The sequence below is a fragment of the Penaeus monodon genome, chromosome 18 (assembly GCF_015228065.2).
Source record: "Penaeus monodon isolate SGIC_2016 chromosome 18, NSTDA_Pmon_1, whole genome shotgun sequence".
Lineage (NCBI taxonomy): Eukaryota > Metazoa > Arthropoda > Malacostraca > Decapoda > Penaeidae > Penaeus > Penaeus monodon.
In genome coordinates, this window is record NC_051403.1 from 23,365,470 (window position 1) to 23,387,811 (window position 22,342).

General features: G+C 34.5%; 3 protein-coding genes across 4 annotated transcripts in view; 2 read left to right on the forward strand and 1 right to left on the reverse strand.

Moving 5' to 3' along the window:
• The window catches only part of LOC119584330, a gene marked incomplete in the record, with an annotated part of 25,957 nt that overhangs the window by 1,773 nt on the left and 1,842 nt on the right, over positions 1-22,342 (reverse strand).
• On the forward strand, positions 507-2,630 carry LOC119584327. Its single transcript, XM_037932883.1, has 7 exons — positions 507-560; positions 767-839; positions 1,079-1,125; positions 1,345-1,450; positions 1,703-1,812; positions 2,046-2,171; positions 2,350-2,630. Exons 1-7 carry the CDS (start codon positions 522-524, stop codon positions 2,437-2,439), a joined length of 591 nt encoding a protein of 196 aa, XP_037788811.1. The 5' UTR covers positions 507-521; the 3' UTR covers positions 2,440-2,630.
• Positions 19,603-21,780, forward strand: LOC119584329. 2 transcript variants are annotated; one of them, XM_037932885.1, is made up of 7 exons: positions 19,603-19,654; positions 19,840-19,912; positions 20,135-20,181; positions 20,330-20,435; positions 20,920-21,023; positions 21,351-21,479; positions 21,624-21,780. In XM_037932885.1, exons 2-7 carry the CDS (start codon positions 19,843-19,845, stop codon positions 21,711-21,713), a joined length of 546 nt encoding a protein of 181 aa, XP_037788813.1. In that variant the 5' UTR covers positions 19,603-19,654; positions 19,840-19,842; the 3' UTR covers positions 21,714-21,780. The 2 variants fall into 2 exon arrangements, with proteins under 2 accessions (XP_037788813.1, XP_037788814.1); XM_037932886.1 differs by having other exon boundaries at positions 21,354-21,479.

Genomic DNA, 22,342 nt, shown 5'->3' on the forward strand with positions numbered 1-22,342 from the left:
TTTTTTCTTTCATGACATTTTCCCAAAATCTCTGCTAAGAATCCATATATATGTAGACCTTACATACATTCCCAAAAATGAAACCGAATGACGTGATACAGACATATTTCAGAAATATTTTACCATAAGAAATAATAAAGATTTTATCATTATTTTCTTCATTTTATTTCCTACACTCAGATGAAATAAAAACGATTCAAGGATTAAACCCTCATAAAACAGACTTTTAAGACAATCATTTAAGAAATCTATTTCAACCTCTTATGTTAACTGATTTACGGACGATAGTATTTGTCATTTGCAGATTTACCTTACATAGTAGATTCTATGAGATGTACTCATATCACAAATACATTTAAAGATCAGTTTTTAGACTTGTTTACAAACAGTCCCCTCTTTTAACTACCTAGCATCAAAATGCACATGTTGCCCTGCAATTTGGATGCATGTCTTATTTGTTCTCCTGATGACACGCACAAGCAAGCAACACTGAGTCACGTATCTCATATATAAAGGACGCTATGTCAAGCTCGTTCAGTCTGCTTCTGCTCACCTTAGCGGTAAGTACAACAAGAGCTTTTATTACATGGAAGCTCATCTCATTACTTTGTTTTTTTCGACATGACCTGCAAAGGATTGTATTTAAGTTTAGAGATGTAACAAATTTCAAAATTGTTTTTGTTGTACTAACATATTAATAATGGCTGTATTTCTAGGCAACATCTCCAGAATATCATCGGATTAACACATATTGTCTATATTCCAGAAAATGATCAAAGCCTTGACCTTCTTGGCTGCAATGGCCGCAGTTTCTGCCTCTCCTCACAACTTTTTAAAAAGTAATTAGTCTACCTGTTTTTTTTTTTTTTTTGTTTTGTTTTTTGATAGCAAAAGTGCGCATAAAGAGTAGATGGGAGAGAAAGGACAATTTGTAATATTACAGTGCAACCAACACTACTTCAGCCTAATGTTTACAAAATGAATAAAGAATTAGGGGAAAACTATATGAAATGTTATTCCCTATAGGCACTTTATATAAACATTATATATTTCGTATCTAACAATATCTTCCTTTCAGGCGTCTCATGTGAAGGAGCTGAAAATGTGACTTTGTGTGAGGCTGATGTGAGAACTGTTTCATTTCGTTTTCTCTGACATTTTTACTTTAATAATTATTATTAAAAATTATAATTTTTTGGGTCAGTGCTGCTGCATCTATGCAACGCGAAGCATTACTGAACTCATTAATCTTTATAAAACATTAATTATCATAAATAATTTGATAATAATATTTCCTTAATAGCAGTATTGTAATTCCTAAATACCCTTGGTGTCTTTTTGCAGTTGCAAGTCTGCAAGAACCTCTTCGCATTTGAATATAATGATCAAATTAGGAGAGAAATATACAAGCAATGCCTCGACAAGAACGGCCTAAACCATCTTGATGACGGTGAGCTTACAACTTCACGTCTATTTTTCAAGGCGCAATGATATCCATGTATCATGATGACTAAGGATATTCTTGACAAAAAGAATTCTAGTGAAACAAGTCAAGATATGGTTGATTATGCTAAAGATAATCATTCAAATATTCATAAACAGTCGTGTTAATAGTAATGGGAACATAGGCACACATCACATCTTTTTATACATTGTACATGAAAACAAAAGACACAGATTATTAACGGGTGTTCCTCTCTAGTGGACCCCGAGTCCCTCTTCAGTCCCACAGACTCGCAGGCTCTGTCGCTCTTTGGTTCCGAGGAGAACCACCTAGCAGTGAAGCAGTGCGTCCTGCAAGAGCATGGAGAGGCAAGGCACCGACTTTTCATGCTTGCTAGCCGCGTAGGAAATGTACAATACTATATATATGGGAACGTTACTTTATAACTCGACAAGACTGCAAATTATTTAAGGATGCTGTTCTGTGCTTTAAATATTTTGTTCCAGTACCCGTTACCTTTATTGTTCCGTGTAAGCAAATAACTAAAATCGCATCACCTGTTTCCTCACGATCATTTTCAACCCCCCTCCCTCCTTCACAGTTAAAACCTGATGGAACAGTCAACCCACAGCCATTCTTGGACAGGCTAACTCTCGCCCTTAACAACACCCGCCCTCACATCCTAGACCGCCTTATTCTTGCCGCAGAGTCCTGCTCGACTGAAAGCGTGAGTTCTCTTTTCCACTGACATTATGCTTTAGTAAGAATTCGTTATCATGTCTCACAGCCATATAGAAAAGCACTTTCATTCAGTATTTAATCTTTCTGTATTAATATTTTCTTTGCTTCCCACTTTGGCCTCACGCTTTATTTTAGAGAATATTGATTTACCTTCGTCTTTCCAGACTGAGGAGTGGGAGGTCTGCGTTTTCTACGTGTGCTTCGAGGGGGAATTCACACCACCTGTGCCTACAACTGTTGTTCCTGAGGAGTAATGGTGTTAAATATTTCCATACTTCAGTTAAAATCTTCATGCCACAACAATGTAAATTAATCAGATAATGATTATTAAAGATTTGTAATTATTGTTTTCTTTACGTGTTTTCTGAGAATCTGTTCTTAAAAATTAAATCTATGTACACAATACTTTTTTCTTTTGTAATATTGAATAACATTAAAATGATATGAGGACATAAGTAAAGACATTTCTCTATAATTCACCATAATAAATAATAAATACCAATACCCATAAGCACATTGTAATTATATTTTCCCTATTCTATTTCCATTCTGTGCACACACACACATATAGATAGATAGATATAGATATAAATAGATATGTATGTCCGTATTTATAAGTATATTATGAAATATACACACAGACACATATACATGTATATTACATAATGAATATATATATTGTATAGCATATGTATGCGTATATATATGCATATATTATATATATTATATATATATATATATATATATATAATATATTTGTGGGGGGGATGTACATGAATATATACATATACACATATAAATAACAACCCTCCCTGACCAGGACTCGAACGTAGGTCACTCCGGGTATGAAACCGGAGGCCAGTGCTAAACCAACCATGCCACACGACCCACTAAAAGGAGTGTGCAACTAGGATCTTACTAGCTCCATAGACATTACCTATCTACTCATACTTGAGTAATGACAGTAGATATCTTTCATATACACATATATATGTATATATGAATATAGAAAGGTAGATGTATATAGATATATGTCCGTTTTTATACCTATAAATGTTTATTATAAAAATACATACAGATACATATAAATGTATATTACATAATGAATATACATATTGCATATATATATGTATATATGCATATATATACATATGTGTGTGTAGGGGGGATGTGCATGAATTTATATCTACACATGTATATATGTACATATGTATATAGACAGACAGATCATTTTTACCAAAAAAGATATACAGGGGATTTTTTTGGTAATCCCAGAACATCGATATTTTCTCTATTGTCAGGAATACTATTACCATTTAATTATAACTGAAAAAAAATGTTTTTCCAATGCAATCCCAATGACCTGACCCACTTATGATCTTTTTTTATTTTTATGACAATTTTTTTCGAGGGCTCGTTGTCTGCGGTCAGCGAAAAATGTGCTGCATCTCTTAATTTTTACTGGAATGACCGGAGTCGCTGCAAAATGTGTTTGTGATTTATCGAATATAATATTACTCGGTTTTAAGCTACGAACTCCCTTGCATTTCACTTGCAGTTAAAGTAAGATGTCCAATGTCCAATGCGTATTTGCTTGCATTTTTTTACATGCAGACTGTAAAGTAAATACAAATACGTATATACTGTACACGACTGTGTGCACACACACATACCTATATATATATATATATATATATATATATATATATATATATATATATATATATATATATATATATATATATATATTTATCTATTTATACATACGTATATATATATATATATATATATATATATATATATATATATATATATATATATACATAATGTGTGTGTGTATAAGTTCAAGCAAATGCCCCACGAGTGGCTCATGCTAGATCTATCCTGAGGAACGACCCTTCTTTTTTCAGCAGCTTAGAACGGAACGTGATGAGGGAAAGAATCTGATTCAGCCTTCGTTCTTTCACTTGTTGGCGATTCGTCTGGTGCTGAATTTAACCAGACGTCTGATTTTTTTTCAAACACTTCCACAGCTCTCGGTTGAGTTTCAAATACTTTTTGGCATACTATTAAACAGCCTCGGATGTTTTACACAAGGGATGTTTTAGAAGTTATGCTAAAGCAATAGAATGCTCTTTCCTGTCTAGGGTAATAAATATACGTATGGATACACACATATTTGTATATGTATGTGTGTGTATATACGTATATCTGTCTATATATACATATATATACACATTTATGTATGTATGTATAAATACCTATATACTTATATTTGTATATATATGCGTATATATGTATGTATACATATATATGTAATATATATACTAGAAATATTTTCCAATAAACAAATGGGTGTTTTGGGGTTTTTGGTTTTTTAATGCAAGTTTTTGAAATTTCTAATCCTGCCCCCAATTTATTTCCCTTTTGAAATTTGGATCCCGGTTTTTAGGCCACAAACCCTCTCGTATATCGTTTATAAAAGGCTATATATACATAAAATTAATGTGATATAATCCCCTTTTTAAAATATTTTTGTATTAGGTATGTATATGTGTATATATGTGTAAAACCATACATGAAAATTTTTAATTTGTATTACTTTCCCAGATTATGTTACACCCGTTAAACACATGGTGAAAGGTTGTATTCAAAATTTTAAAGCTGTGATATTTCTCTTCCTGCCCCAAATTTTTTCCCGGGCAGTGGGATACATGCCTTACTTTTTCCCCCTTGAGGGACGCGCACAAGCAAGAAAACAATGAGCCCACCCAACTTTTAAAAAAAGGGGACTTTTGGTCAACCCTCATTCAGTCGTTTCGCTTTCCCCTTTGGTTTAAGTCCCGGCCTTCATGTAAGCTAAAACCTTTACTCTATTTTTTTTACATGACGTTCATAGAGAACGAATTTCAAAATTGTGTTAGATTATGCCCAAAAAAATTATTAGGGTATTTAAACATTTACGCCAGAAATGACCAAAATTAAAAACGTTTTGTACTGTTTTTCCAGAAAAGACAAACCCTTTTGATTTTTCCTTTAGCTGCAGTAGGGGGTTTTTCCTGCCTCTCCTTCATATTTCTTAAAAAGTAAATATGTCTGGTTGTTATTCTCTCTGAAAACAGGGCGAGTGAGAGAAAGAGAGTGACAGAGAAAAAAAGGGGAAAATTTTGTAAGTTACAGGGGCAAATACTACTTTTTCCCCCCTAAAGCAAAGTTTTAGGACACCTATTTGCCCCAAATCACGCTATAAACCTTTTTCTAACAGTATCTTATTTCAAGCTAAATTTAAAGGAGCGGAAAAATTGGGGCCTCGGGGTGAGGCTGTTTGTGATTTACTTTTTGTTTTCGTTTAATCTCCTCTATTTTTTTTTGAATTGGGTCAGTGGTCGCGGGTTTCTACCCGAAAAAAAATTATAAAAAACAAAATTTTGGGAAACACTAGGGCCTTTTTTTATCAGCCCATTTCATTCAACCCCCAAGGTCTTCCTGAAGCTGCAAGTCTGCAAGAACCTCTTCGCAATTGAACATGATCAACAAATTAGGAGAGAAATATACAGGAAATGCCTCGACAAAAACGGCTTCAGCCATCTTGATGACGGTGAGCTTACTTCATATTTATCTTTTTTGAGACGTATTGATATCTAAGTATTGGGATGACTTTTATAGCATTTATAACGAATAGCACAATAGTGAAATAAGTTCAAAGATAATTTGTATATATGATATTCATAAAATAGTCATACAGAGTATTGTTAATAACTACAGTGCTGTTGATAACGGCATTAATATTGACAGTACGGAAAAAAAAAAATTGTACAAACCTTCTACATGAAGACAAACACATTATTAATGGGTCTTTTCTCTCTCTCCAGTGGACCTGTTTTTCCTTTTCATTTTTAACAGTCGGAGGGGTTCTATCGCTCTTGGTTCCAGGAAAACCACTTAGCTTTAAGCTGCATCGAGCGGGAGCGGGGGAGGGGCCCAAGTCCAAATGCATAACTCTCTTAAGGCACTGATTTTTGATATTTGGCAGTCGTGTGGGAAATGCATAGTATACATATGGAAATATTACTTGATAATTGTACTATGCTTTATATATTTTGTTCCTCTACCTGTAATAACATGACCTGTTTTCTCCCATTCCCATGATCATTATACCCCCCCCCCCCTTCGCTCTACGAAAAGGGCCCCCTGAGGGAAAACAGCGACCCCACCATTTTGGATAGGCTCACCCCCGTCCTTAACCACCGCCCCGAAAATCCTCGATCTCCTTGTCCTGGAAACCAGAACCCTCCCTCGCTTGAAACCGTAAGTTCTATTCATGTTTTACGAAGTCCTCACCGTGTCTCAAAGTCCTATAGATTAAGCACTTTCGTTTCGTCTTCTCGAATCTTTCTGTATTCCGTATTCACATTTTATTTTGCTCCCCTCTTTGACATTGCGTTTTATTCCATTGCGTTCGCTTCGTCTCTCCAGATTAAGGACTTTGAGATCTGCATCTTCTATGTATGCTTCGAGGGGGAATTCACACCGCCTGAGCCTACAACTGTTGTTCCTGAGGAGTAACGATGGCAAATATTTTCAATTTCGGAATAAAATCTTCACGTCCAAAAAATGTAAATTTTTAAAAAGGTTTTAGAAAAGATGGGGAATTTTTTTCTTTTACGTTTTTTCCTGAAGTTTTTTTCAGAAAAAAAACATGTAGAAAATACAGACATACAGTAGGGGAATCTTACGAAATTTCACGAAAATCTATGTAGAAATACAGACAAAACAGTAGAGACACTCAAAGAAATTTCCCCCATAAGGGAATAAGAAATTACAATACCATAACCATTTTGCAATTATTTTTTCCTCTTTTCTATTTACTCAAAAATGAATCCCTTTAACGAAAAACCCAAAAACCTTTTCCGGGGTTTTTTTTTTCCCTTATTTATACATATATAGTATGTATTTTACATATGTATAGGGTCCGTTTATATTTTAATGGATATTTAATTACAATAAAAAATTTTGATCAATAATGTATTTTTTTAAAATTTTTTTAAAATTTTTAAAAATTTTATATAAATATAAAAATGTTGTATATTATACAATTTATAAAACACACATGATTTGTGGGGGATGGCTAAATATTTTTTGGAATTTTTTTTCTTTCAAAACTTTTTCCCCAAAAGGGAATTCTGCTAAGAAATCCATATATTGTAGCCCTTTAACCTTACTTTCCCCCAAAAATGAAACCAAATACGTGATACAGACTTTTTCAGAAATATTTTACCATAAGAAAAAATAAAGATTTTTTTCATTATTTTCTTCTTTTTATTTCAAACACCAGATGAAATAAAACGATTAAAGGGTTTTAAACCCTCATAAAACGATTTTTAAGACAATCTTTTTAAGAAATCTTTTTTTACCTCTTATTTTAATGTTTTAAAGGGAGGGATAGTATTTGTCTTTTTGCAGATTTCCCCTTATTAGGTAGATTCAAATTAGATGTACACATATCCAAAAAAACTTTAAAGACATTTTTTTAGACTTTTTTTAAAAACCCAGCCCCCTCTTTCAACAAACCTAGAAATCAAAATGCACATTTTCCCTGAAATTTGGAGGGCATGTCTTTTTTGTTTCCTGATGCCCCCGCACAAGAAAGCAACACTGAGTCACGTATTCTTTATAAAAAGGACGCTATGTAAAGCTCTTTCAGTCTGTTCTGCTCCCCTTTGGGCGGTAAGTACAACAAGAGCTTTTATTACAAGGAAGCTCATCTCATTACTTTGTTTTTTTTCGACATGCCCTGCAAAAGGGATTGTATTGTAATTTTAGAGATGTAACAAATTTCAAAATTTGTTTTTTTTGTACTAACATTTAAAAAAGGCTGAATTTCTAGGCAACATTCCAATATCATGGGTTTAAACCACATTTTGGGTTATATTCCAAAAAAAATGATCAAACCCTTTGACCTTTTTGGGCTGCAAGGGCCCGGGTTTGGCCTCCCCTCACAACTTTTTAAAAAAGTAATTAGTCTACATTTTTTTTTTTGGTTTTGTTTTTTTGATAGAAAAAAGTGCGCAGAAAGGTAGAGGGGGAGAGAAAGGACAATTTGTAATATTACAGTGAAAACCAACACATTTCACCCAATGTTTACAAAAGAATAAAGAATTGGGGGAAAACTATAGAAATGTTTTTCCCCTATAGGCATTTTTATATAAACTTATATTTTTTCGTATCAAAACAATTTTTTCCTTTTCCCGGGCCGTTCATGTGAAGGAGCTGAAAATGTGACTTTGTGTGGGGCTGATGTGAGAAATGTTTAAATTTCGTTTTCTCTGACTTTTTTATTTTAAGATTATTATTAAAAATTTTTAATTTTTTTGGGTAGTGCTGCTCCCATCTATGAAACGCAAAGCATTACAAACCCTCATTAATCTTTATAAAACTTTTAAAATTATCATAAAAAATTTGATAATAATTTTTCCCTTAATAGCAGTATTGTATTCCTAAATACCCTTGGGGGTTTTTTTTGCATTTGGGCAAGTCTGAAAGAACCTTTTCGCTTTTGAATATAATGTAAAAATTGGGGAAGAAATATAAAGAAATTGCCTCACAAGAAGGGCCAAAAACCATCTTGGGGACGGTGAGCTTACAACTTCACGTCTATTTTAAAGGCGCAATGAACCCCTGTATCTTTGATAAACTAAGGATTTTCCCCTTGAAAAAAAAGAATTCTAGTAAAAAAAAGTCAAGATAGGTTTAAATTAGCTAATAAAAAATAAAAAAAAAAAAAAAAAATTCAAAAACATTCGTTTTTAATAGAAAGGGGGAACATGGCACACATCACATATTTTTTTAAATTGTACATGAAAAACAAAAGACACAGATTTTTTAACGGGTGTTTCTCTAGTGGCCCCCCGAGCCCCTTCTCAGTCCCCACGGGACTCGCAGGTCTTCGCTTTTTGGTTTTCCGGGGAAAAAACCCCTAGCAGTGAAGCAGGCGTCCTACAAAGCTTTGGAAAAGGCAAGGCCCCAAATTTTCATGCTTGCTAGCCGCGTGGGAAAAATGTACAATACATATTTTAGGGGAACGTTACTTTATAATTCCGAAAAGATGAAAAATTTTTTAAGGGATGCTGACTTGTTTTAAAAATATTTTTTTCCAGTCCCCTTTACCTTTTTTGTTCCGTGAAAGCAAATAACTAAAATGCATCACCTTTCCTCACGACTTTTTAAACCCCCCCTTCCCTCCTTCACAGTTAACCGGATGGAACATTTCAACCCCACCCCATTTTTGGGACAGGCTAACTCTCCCCTTTAAACAACCCCCCCCCCAACTTTCCTAGACCGCCTTATTCTTCCGCAGGTCCTGCTCGCCCTAAAAGCGTAATTTTCTCTTTCCAGACTTATGTTTTTAGTAAAAATTTTTTTACATGTCTCACAGCCATATAGAAAAGCATTTTCAGCGTATTTAAATCTTTCTGTTTTAAATTTTTTCCTTTGGGTTTTCCCCACTTGGGGCCTCACGTTTTATTTTAGAGAATTTTTGATTTACCTTGGGTTTTTCCGGGATGGGGAGTGGGAGGTTGGTTTTCTTGGGGCTTCGAGGGGAATTCACCCCACCTGTGCATACAATGTTTTTTCCTGAGGAGTAATGGTTTTAAAATTTTTCCCCCATACTTCATTTAAAAATTTTCAGGCCCACAACAATGAAAATTAATCAGATAATGATTTAAAGATTTGAAATTTTTGTTTTCTTTAGGGTTTTTCTGAGAATTTTTCTTAAAAAAAAATTTTAGTACACAATACTTTTTTCTTTTGTAATAGAAAAACCCTTAAAAATGATATGAGGACTAAGTAAAGACTTTTCTCTATAATTCCCCAAAAATAAAAATAAATACCAATACCCAAAACCCCCAATGAAAATTTTATTTTTTCCCTTTCTTTTTCCATTCTGGGGCACACACAAAAATAGATAGATGGGATAAGATTTTTAAATAAATGTATGTCCGTTTTTAAATAAGTATATTAAAAATATCCCAAAAGACACATATACATGTATTTTAAAATAAGAATATATATATTGTATACATTTTGTTTTGGTATATATATGCATATATATATATATATAAAAAATATATATATATATTTGGGGGGGGGATTTTAATGAATATATACATTTTAACCAATATAAAAAACAACCCTCCCTGCCCCGGGAAAATCAAAACGTGGGGTCATTTGGGTAGAAACCGGGGGCCCAATTGCTAAACCAACCATCCCCACAGGGCCCCACTAAAAAGGAGTGTGCAACAGGATTTACTAGCCCCCTAGCATTACCATCTATCATATTTGATTAATGACGGGAGATATTTTAAAAATATACACATATATATGTTATAGAATATAAAAAGGTTTAGATGTTTTAAGAAATTGTCCTTTTTCTATCCCATTGTTTTTTTAAAAAAAATACATACAGATACATATAAATGTATTTAAATAATAAATAAAACATATTCCCTTTTATATATTAATTCAATATATACATATGTGTGTGTGGGGGGGTTTGTGCTAAATTTTTATATCTAAGCAGGTATATTTTTAAATTTGGGAATAAACCAGCCGGGGAAATCATTTTTACCAAAAAAGAATACAGGGATTTTTTGGGGTAACCCCCAGAAAAAATCGATATTTTCTTTTGTCAGGAATACTTTTTGCCTTTTTTAAAATTAAAAACTAAAAAAAAATTTTTTTCCAAGGGAAACCCCAAATGCCCTGACCCATTATGTTTTTTTTTTAATTTTTTTTTAAAATTTTTTTTCGGGGGCCTCGTCGTCTGCGGTACAAAAAAGTGCTGCATCTCTTAAATTTTTTACGGGAATGCCCGGAGTCGCTGAAAAAAGTGTTTGTGTTTTTATCGAATATAATTTACTGGGTTTTTAAAAGCTACGAACTCCCTTGCTTTTATTTTCAGTTAAAGTAAGATGCCCAATGTCCAATGCGTATTTGCTTGCTTTTTTTTTAAAATGCGACTGTAAAGAAAAATAAAAATACAAATATACTGTAAAACACTGTGTCCCACACAAAACATACCTAATATTATATATATATAAATATATATATATTTTATAATATAATATATATTTATATTATATATGTGGGGTGTGTGTGTGTGTGTGGTATGTGTGTGTGTTGTTGGGTGTTGTATTTGTGTGTTTTTTGGTGTGTGGTGTGGTGGGGGGTGTGATTTTCAAGCAAATCCCCCAAAAGGGGTGACTCAGCTATTCTATCCTGGGGAACGGCCCTTTTTTATACATCTTAAAACTAACGTAAATGAGGGACGGGAATTTCTGTTTTTCAGCATTCGTTTTTTCACTTTTTGGGGCGATTCGTCTGGTGCTAAATTTTAAAACCAGACGCCCTGTTTTTTTTTCAAACACTTCCCAGCTCCCCGGTTGGGTTTCCCAAATTTTTTTGGGCCTTGGATTTTTACAAAAGGGATGTTTTAGAAGTTTTTGCTAAAAAATTTTAAAATGCTTTTCCTGTCTAGGGTAATAAATATACTTTATGGATCCCCCTTTTTTGTATATGTATGTGTGGTGTTTTCGATATCGGGTTATATTACACTTATATATCCCCCATTTTGTATGTATGTATAAATACCTATATATTTATAATTGAATATATGTTATTATGTATGTATACATAATATGTAATAATAACTTGTATAATCCGAAATAAACAAATGTGTGCATGTGTGGTTGTATTTATAATGGAAAGGAATTTTTTAACCCTTCCCTTTCCCATTTCCCTTCCCTGAAATTTGGATCCCGGGGGTTTTGGGCCCTACAAACTCTCTCGTATAACGTCTATTTTATATGTATATATCAAAAAAAAATTTAATTTGTTATATCCTTTTCCCTATGTAATATATTTGTAATAGGGTATATAATATATGTGTATATGTGTATACATACATGTAGATATATTTGTAATACATAGAAAGATATATGTATACATCCGTATAAACACATGTGTGTATGGTTGTATTCATAATGTAAGCTGTGTATATTTCTCATCCTGCCTCCATTTGCTTCCTGCAGTGTGGATACATGCCTTACGTTTTCTCCTGATGACGCGCATAAGCAAGCAACAATGAGTCACACAACTCATATAAAAAGGACGTTTTGTCAAGCTCATTCAGTCTGCTCGCATTCCCTCATCGGTAAGTACTTCACTTCCCTGTAAACTCAACTATTTCCCCATTTTTTACATGACGTTCATAGAGAACGAATTTCAAAATTGTATTTGTTAGATTATAACATAAATTATTACTGTATTTATAACACTTTAACCCCGTAAAGACCAGATTAACACGTAGTACCGGGCTATAAATTCCCGAAAAAGATCAAAGCCCTTTATCTCTTAGCTGCAGAGGGGCCGTTTCTGCCTCTCCTTCATACTTCTTAAAAAGTAAATATGTCTGGTTGTTATTCTCTCTGAAAACAGGGCAAAACAAAACTTATGAAAACTACTGCACCAAACCGCTATAAATTCCCCGTATCTAACAGTATTTAAACCCTTTAGATGCATTAAAAAAAAAAAGTGAAGGAGCTGAAAATGTGACCTCGTGTGAGGCTGATGTGAGTACCCGTTTTATTTTGTTTTAAACTCCTCAATTTTTTTTTAATTTGTCATGGCTCGGGTGTTTCTATGCAGCAGGAAAATTTTAAAAACAAATTTTTGGAAACCCCTGCCTTGTTTTCATCTTTCATTCAACTCCAATGTCTTCCTGAAGCTGCAAGTCTGCAAGAACCTCTTCGAAATTGAACATGATCAACAAATTAGGAGAGAAAATACAGGAAATGCCTCGACAAAAAACGGGGTTCAGCCCTCTTTTTTGACGGTGAGCTACTTCATTTTTTATCTTTTTTGGGACTATTGATTCTAAGTATCAGGAGATTTTTAGCATTTTTTAACGAATAAACAAAAAATTTAAAAAGTCCAAAATAAAGTTTTATATAGAAATTTTATAAAATAGTCATCAGAGGGGATTGTTTTAATAACTACAGTGCTGTTGATAACGGCATTAATATTGACAGTACGGGAAAAAATCACATTTTTTATACAAACCTTCTACATAAAGACAAAACACACATTATTAATGGGCCTTTTCTCTCTCTCCAGTGGACCCTGAGTTCCTCTTCAGTTCCACAGATCCGCAGGTTCTATCGCTCTTTGGTTCCGAGGAGAACCACTTAGCAGTTAAGCGGTTTTCCCTCCCGAGCAGGAGCGTGGAGAGGTAAGTCCAAATGCATAACTCTCTTAAGGACTGATTTTTTGATGTTTTTGGAAAAAGTTAAGTTATATTTAATGTTGCTTTTATAAACTGTACTGTGCTTTTTATATGTTGTTTTTGATTGTGAAACACATGACGTGTTTTCTCCTATTCCCACGATCATTATCACCCCCTCCCCCCTTCGCTCTACAGATAAGGCCTGACGGAACAGTCGACCCACAGCCATTCTTTGGGGTAGGTAAATCCCCTCCTTAAAGAACCCGCTCTGACATCCTCGACCACCTTATTCTTGCCGCAGAGTCCTGTTCGACTGAAAGCGTAAGTTCTACTTGTCCATTGCCAGTACTTTCAAGTACACTACTCATTATCATGTCTCGCACAGTGATACAAATTAACCAATTTCATTCACTCTTCTTTAATCTTTCTGACTTTCTGCATTCACATTTTGCGTCCCCAGTTTGGCATCACGTTTTATTTCAGTGTCTATTGATTTTCCTTCGTCTTTTCCAGATTTTTGAAATTTTTTAGATCTGCATCTTCTATGAATGCTTCGAGGGGGAATTCACACCACCTGTTCCTACAACTGTTGTTCCTGAGGAGTAATGAAATAGTGATATCCTTCCGCTGAAATCTTCATGTCACAACAATGTAAATGAATAATATAATTGTAAAATATAATATTTTCCCGAAATTTCTTCTAAAAAAATTTGATGCCGATATTTAAAAATTTGGGCTTTTTCCCAAATAAACTGAATAACGGGAACTAAAAAAGAAGACAAGCGAAAGAAAACTCCCCAAAAGATAAATTCAACCCTAATAAAAAATAAAGGGCCAATTTCCCATAGGGATTTTGTGATCATATTTTCCTCGTTCTATTTATTACAGTCAAAAGGGGTTTGAACATCATTCAAGTAAACTGTATGTTGAACAAACGATTTTACGTCACACATCCATGTTATATCATAACTTCTGACATACACATTTATTCCCGGTTTTAAAAAAACCCTTTTTAGGGCCCTTTTTTCAATCTGCTTTTACATTTAGGAATCATATTCTTTGTTATGTGACGTCACAAGCTTGAGGGTTTTTGGGCCTTCCCCGGCTGGGGTTATGTGACTCACGAGCGGGAGAAAGTGGGCGTCACGGGCTGGGTCCGTGTGACGTCACGAGCGGTGCGACCGAAACAGAAGTGTTGTTGAATTTTTTATATTATATTGGCAATGTACATAGGAAACGGTATATGTGAAATCGAGTGACGGGTTTCGTAACGCATACGAGAATTCGTAAAATTTGGGTAGAAATGCAAGGTAGAGAGCGTTGGTATCCAAGGCCGGTTCAAGGATACTTTATATATGTGTGTGTCTGTGTGCGTGTGTGTGTATATGTGTGTGTGTGTGCAGAGGGGTAAACAGATAGATATATACACGCGCAAAATATATATATATATATATTTTATATATATAATATTTTAAAATATAAAATAAAAATAATATACCCAAAGTTTTCAACTGTGTTAGTAAACATGTCTAAAGCATTTTGGATAAGAGATTCAAGTACAGATCCCATTTCTAAATCACTACTATCTATCCAAAATGCTGTAGATAAAGCATGTGTATGTGTGTGTACGTATGCATACAGTTCGTAGAAACGGTCAAGATTTGATAGAAGAATCAAGTCAGTAGAAGGAAACAAGAAATTTATTGATAAAAAAGAGAAATTTAGAAAATTGAGGTTAGGCATCTGGGACCCTTGGGCCCCTTTTGGGTTAAATGATATGTTTATGATGATGATGAATGATGAGATGATGATGATATGTTTGGTGGGTGGTGATGATGATGAGGTGGTGGTGATGATGGGTGAGTAGATGATGATTTAGGGTGATGATGATGATGAGGGTATGGTGGTTGGGGGGGATGATGATGATGGTGGTGGTGGTTATGATGAGGGTGATGATGATGATGATGGTGGGGGTGGGGTGAAAGATGAGGTGGTGTGATGAGATGGGTGGTGATGATGATGATGATGTGATATGATGATGAAAAGATGATGGTGGTGGGGGAAAGATGGTGGTGGTGATGATGATGAGATGGGGATGATGAGTGGTGGTGGTGATGTGATGATGATGGGTTGGGGTGTGATGAGAAAGGGGGGTGGTGATGATGATGGTGGTGATGATGAGATGAGATGGGGGGTGATGAGATGATGGGGGGGTTTGATGATGATGATGATGATGATATGATGATGATGGGGTGGTGATGTTTAAAGGTTTTTATGAGATGAAAAGAGATGATGTGATGATGGTGGTGAGATGAGATGATGGTGGGGATGATGATGATGATGATGGGGAGTGTGATGATGATGATGGGGGTGGGTGGTGGGGAGATGATGATGATATGATGATGATGATAGATGATGAATGATGGGGGGGGTGGTGATGATGATGGTGGGGGGGTGATGATGTGATGATGATATGATGATGATGAAAGATGGGGGGGTGGTGGTGGGGATGATGAAAGGGGGTGGTGATTTATGATGAGATGATGGGGGTGATGATGATTGGGGGTGGGGATGATGAGGTGATGATATGATGTTTATGAAAAGATGATGATAGATGGGTGATTGGGGGATGATGATGATGATGGGGGGGTTGATGGATTGGGGATGGTTTTGATGGGTGGGGGGGGGGTGTGATGGTGGTGGGGGGGTGTGATGGTGGTGGGGGGGTTTTGATGGGGGGGTGTGGTGTGTGATGGGTGATGAAAGGGGTGGGAATGATGATGGTGGTGGATGATGAAAGATGAAAATTTATGAAAGAAAGATGATGGGTGGTGATGATGAAAGGGTGGTGTGGTTTATGCTGATGGGGATGATGATGATGAGGGTGATGATGGTGGTGAAAGATTGATGGGTTTGGTTTGGGGATGAAAGATGGTGGTGATGATGATGATGATATGAATGATTTATGATGATGGTGGTGGTGTGATGAGATGGGGGGGTGATGGGTGGGGTGATGATGAGATGATGATGTGATGTATTGGTAGGGGAAAGGTGGGGTGATGATGATGGTGGGTGTTATTGATGATGAGAGGGTGATGATGGGGGGGTTTGATGATGATGATGGATGGTGGGTGATGATGATGATGGGGGTGGTGATGAAAGATTTGGGGGTGAAAGATGGTGATGATTATGATGTGATGATTGATGGTGGTGGTGGTGTGATGATTTATGATGAAAGATGATGGGGTGGGGATGATGGGTGATGGTGGTGGTGTGAGAGGGTGGTGGGGGTGATGATGAAAGGTAAAGATGGATGAATGATGGATGATGATAAAGATTTATGATTAAAAGAGATGAAAGAAAATGATGATGATGATGGTTGGGGGTGAAAAAGGGTGAGGATGATGATGATGAGGAGGAGGGGGAGGGGGGGGGTTTTGTGTGATGATGATAATGATGATGATAAAATGGGTGATGATGATATAAAGATTAAAATGATAATATAAAGAGATGAGGATTAAAGGAAAGATGATGAGATAAGATGTGATGATATGAGAAATGATGAAAGAGATGAGGGTGATAAAGAGGGGGAGGGGGGAGGGGAGGGTAAATGATGATGAAGAAAGAAAGATAATGAAAGATGAAAAAATGATGATTATGATGATGATGAAAGATGATTGTGATAATGATTAATGATGATGATGAGGGTGATGATGAAAGATAAAGATGATGTGATGATGAAAGATTGATGAATGATGATGATGAGGGTGAGGGTGATAATGTGATGATGATGATGATGGGATGATTAATGAGATGAAAAAATGATTTGATAAGATAATGAAATGATGTTTATGTAATGTTTTTGAAAATTATGAGAATGATTTTAAAGATGATGAGGGGGAAAGGGGGAGAAATGATTTTAAGGATGTTTATGATGAAAGATGAAAAATGAAAAGGAAATTTATAAAGATGATGATTATGATGAAGAAAGATGATTGGGTGATAAAGATGAGATTAAAAATGATGATGATGATGATGAAAGATGTGGGTGATGAGATGATGATAAATAATTATGATGGAAAAATGATAATGATAATTGTGATGATGAATAATGATAGAAAGATGAAAAATAATGATGAGATAATGAAAAGATAAGATGAGGGGGAAAGGAAAAGGAAAAATGATGATGATAAAGGGGTATAATGATGAGGGGAGGGGGAAAATGAAAGGGGGGAAAGAAAGGGGAAAAGAAAGATGATTAAAGTTTAAAGATAATATAGTAATAATGATATATAAAAATGATTTTTTTTATTTTTTTTAATAAAATAAGGAAGATTTTTTGATGGGTTTTGGTAAAACGGTTTCTAAAAAAAAAAAGAAAAAAAGAAAAAAAAAAAAAAAAAAGGGGAAGAAGAAGGGAAGAAGAAGGAAAAAATATATATAATAATATATATAATATAATATTTTAAATTTTTTATTAAAAATAATTAAATATATATAATAATAAAGAAAATAAAGCTTTTATAATGAATTTTTAAAAAGGGGGGAAAAAAAGGAAAAAGAGGAAAACAAAATGAATCGAATTTTAAGTTGATGTTGATTAATTTATTAAAAATGATAAAAAACAAGGGCTTTTTAAAAATTTTTAAAAATTTTTTTAAATAAGGTTTGTTCATTGGGTTTTTGGTAAAAACGGCCTAAAACCGGCGGGGAAGGGAAAAGAAAAAAAGGGGGGGTTTTTTTTTTTTTTTTTTTTTTTTTTTTTTTTGTTTTTTTTTTTTTTTTTTTTTTTTGGAATTACTCAAATAAATTTTTAATTAAGGTTTTTTTTAGTTTTTCATTGGGCCGAAAAAAATTTGGTTTTTTTATAAACCCCGCAAAACCCCTCCGTTTTTTTAACTACAAACCCCTAAATTAAAAGGAATTTTAAAGCATTCCCGGTTTATAATTTTCCAAAATGCCCTAACCACCCCCAAAAAAAACAGCACTTTGTTTTAAGGGAAAATTTCCCCAAAAATATTTTATTAATTCAAGGGGACCCCGGGGGTTTTTGGGGATATCGTTTAAAAATATTTGTTTCTTTTTTGAATTTTTTTTATTGTGCGCCTTAACCCCCTAAGGTGTTTTTTGGGTGTTGTGTTTTTTTGTTGTGTTTGTTTGTTTTTTTGTGGTGTTTGGGGGTTTAAAAAAGGGGGGTTTGTTTGGGGTTTTCTTTTGGGTTAGGGAAATTTAAATATAAGGGGTTTTTAATTTTTTTCAAAAAATTCCCCGATTTGGTCAGTGTCTGTTTTTCCCCTTTCCCCCGAAATTTAAAAAGGAAATTATTTTTTTCCCCTTTTCTGTTTTAAACTTCCTTTGTTTTTTCTACAACTTCAAAAAATTTTAAAAAAATTTTTCGTAAATTTTTAAACCCCTTCCTCTTTTTTCCTTTGATTTTTATCTTTCTAAATTTTTTTTCCCCTTTTTTTTTAAAATTTTGAAAAATTATTTACTTTTAAATTAATATTTTTTTACTTCCCCCAAGAGGGGTCGGTTAAAAAGGTTTAAAAAAAATGGGGTTTTTTTTTTTTTTTTTTTTTTTTTTTTTTTGGGAAAGGCCGGGAAAAGGGGCCCGGGTTTTTAGTTTTTTTTTGCTTCCATTTTTATTTTTTTTTTTCTTTCCCGGAAAAGCAATGAAATTTTTCCCGATTTTTTAAAAATTTTTTAGTAATTTTACCGGGTTTTTTTTTTTGTTTTTTTTTTGTTTTTTTTCCCTTTTTTTTTTCCCATTTTTAGTTTATTATGTTTCTAATTCTAGATTGTCATGTCTGTATCAAAACCTTACCCAGAGTCTCGTAATAAGAATATTTATTCATATCTTCCTTTCGCAATGTTCTTTCCATCTTCGCTTTTCATTTATACTGACAAACTTCACAAAATATACATTATAGCGTAATTTTAAATGCATTCCGTGCATAATTTCCTAATGACGTGCTCATAACTCACTCTATAAATACCTATGTGTCACTTTCCGTTTCTACTGACAAACTCTGCAAAAATATACTTTACAGTCTAATTTCAATGCATACCGTGCATAATTCCCTAATGACGGGCATACGCGCACTTAACACTATGTTGAGTCATACATCTTATATATAAAGGAAGGTTTGTTTTCCTCATTCAGTGCGCCTCTAACCACCTCAACGGTAAGTGCTTTAAGAGCCAACTGTTTCGATTACCTTTTGATTACGATGTTTGCTCCCATTGCCATTCTCTTAAATTTGTGGCATTGCTTTGGTAAGGTTAACCACGTGGGAAATATAAGTCTATGGGGGTAACTTTCTTACTCGAGTTAGATAGATTAATATATATGAGCTTACTATGTTTTCAGAAAATGATCAAAGCCTTGACCTTGATGGCTGCAGTGGCTACTGCTTCTGCTCTTCCTCCCAGATATTTTATAGGTAAATATCGTTAACCTATGACTGTAAATTTAATCAATATAAATCTGTTTAACATACTGCACATATTTCATAAATCCAAAAACTGACTGTATGTTACACCCGATACTCTTCTTCTTTTTTCAGTTGTTTTATTTGTATGCTTATCTATTTAGTTTCCATTTATTTGTTTATTTATTTATGTATTTATCTATTTATCTATTTATTAATATTTATTACCTTCAGATGTATCGTGTCAAGAAGCTGAGAATGTGACCTTGTGTGAGGCCGACGTGAGTATTTGCTTCATTTCATCTCTTCCCGAAGCATGATTCGGATATAAATGAGTAAATCGACGGTTTCTGTTGTTTTATTTTTTCTTTCTTTCTCTTCAGTAGCATGAATCCAATACCTTAAATACATTTTGGTGTCTTCCAACAGCTTCAGGTTTGCAAGGACGTCTTTTCAGCCGACAAGGTAGGGGAACTTAGGAGACATATATACAAGAGTTGCCTGGACGAGAACGGTTTGGACCATCTGGATGACGGTGAGCTTACGACGTCGTTTAAATCGTAAAAATCATTATTTTTGATTGTTGGTTCTTTGGTTTGTCGCCAGGGTAAAGCGAAAAGTTACTGGTCATAGTGATGAAATTTACGTGTGGGTTGCATGTGGTCCATGAAGCGATTGATTTAATTTTGGTACTGATCTGTAATAGATGAGTAGATCATGACTAGATTTTCGAGTAGAATTTGATTACATTTGATTGTATTGAATGTTTTTCTTTTTATGATATACAAATAGGTTATTATTGAGTGAGTAGAGTGTTTTTTTTTTTCTTTTCTTTTTTTTTAGAAGTAAAATTATCAGACTTTTTAAGGAAAGATATTAGGGTACATGAACCCCAACAGCGGACATTAGTGCTTTCTGGGAGCTTATAAATATTTATTATGAAACTGTACATAACATCAAATACTAAAAAGAAGTTATACGAAAAAGCCTTACTTGACATTCTCTCTCCCTCTCTCCAGTGGACCCCGAGATCCTCTTCACTCCCACAGACTCCGAGGCGCTTTCGCTTTTTGGAAGCGAGGAGACGCAACAGGCCGTGAGGAATTGCGTCCTTCAGAAACTGGTGAGGAGCGTAGTTGTGTTCTTCGGTAGAGAAATTTCGAAGTTTTTTTTTCTTCTATTCCGTTTTGTTCATATCTCCGTTATTAGATCTGTGATGATATAGGTGTTGGTGAACGGGCGTCAACACAAAAGTTGATTTTTTATTTCCCAACCGTTATCGTTGCAATTTTCACTGATTTTTCATATGTTACTGTTATTGTTGATTACTTATATCTCGAACATTATCGTTGACTTGATTTTTCATATCAACCATTATCGTTGATTTGTCATATCGCCCATTGTCGTTGATTTTTCATATTTCTACCATTATTGTATCCCTTTTGTACAGCAGGTGTTGCCTGACGATGCAGTAGACACAGAACCTTTCCTGGAGAAGCTGACTTTCGCCCTTAACGACACCCGTCCTGACATCCTGGAGCGCCTTCTTGACACAGCAGAGTCCTGCTCGATCGAAAACGTGAGTTCCTCCACTCCTCTCATCTTATTACCGTGAATAGGAAATAGGATCACGTCAGTAACAAAAATTAATCCCTCACTATTAATTACCTTTTTGTCTTTAGTCCCTGATTTTGTCTTATTTTTGCCTTCCTATTTTCCCCAGATTGATGAGTGGAAGACGTGCGTCCTCCTGGGATGTGTTCAAGAGGAGTCCACGACGCCTGTGCCAACGACCATCGCTCCAGAAGAGTGACGGCGAGAGGAGAGGTTTCCTTGTATGGTGTAGGGGTTCAATTTAATAAACAAGTCTCCAAAATTTATAATGTTTTTATTTTTTGTCCTTATTATTCAGCCCTTCTTTGTCAGTCTGACGATGGTATTAGTTGGCTGTCAAGTATACCTGTTTGCGTATGAGACGTTTCGCCGAATAACGAATATGCTTCACATTTAGCAAGAAGGTTCTGGAATGGCCTGCAAAACCAGTATGAATGAGATGAATTCACACTATATATTCTGTATTTTGCATTATGTATCAATTTCTTTTAGGCATAAGAAAATCTGTCGTAGTATTCGCGTAAACGGTTTACGCACGTACATCAGTTTTTCTCAGAAGAACCTATGTCAGTTTTGTTATAGCATTATGGAATTTAACGTTCTCATATCTGAATTATCGCACGAGAATGAAAATGAAACCACCAAATAACTTATATGCTCTGGAACTTCATTTTCTTATATCTATCAGTATATCTGGACCTACCGATACAGTATTTGGCAACGTAGTGAGTTAGTGAGCCCATCATTAGGAAATTATGTATGGTATGCATTCAAGACAATAAAATCATGTCTCTGTATTATTAAACAGGGAAAACTTTCGACTTTATA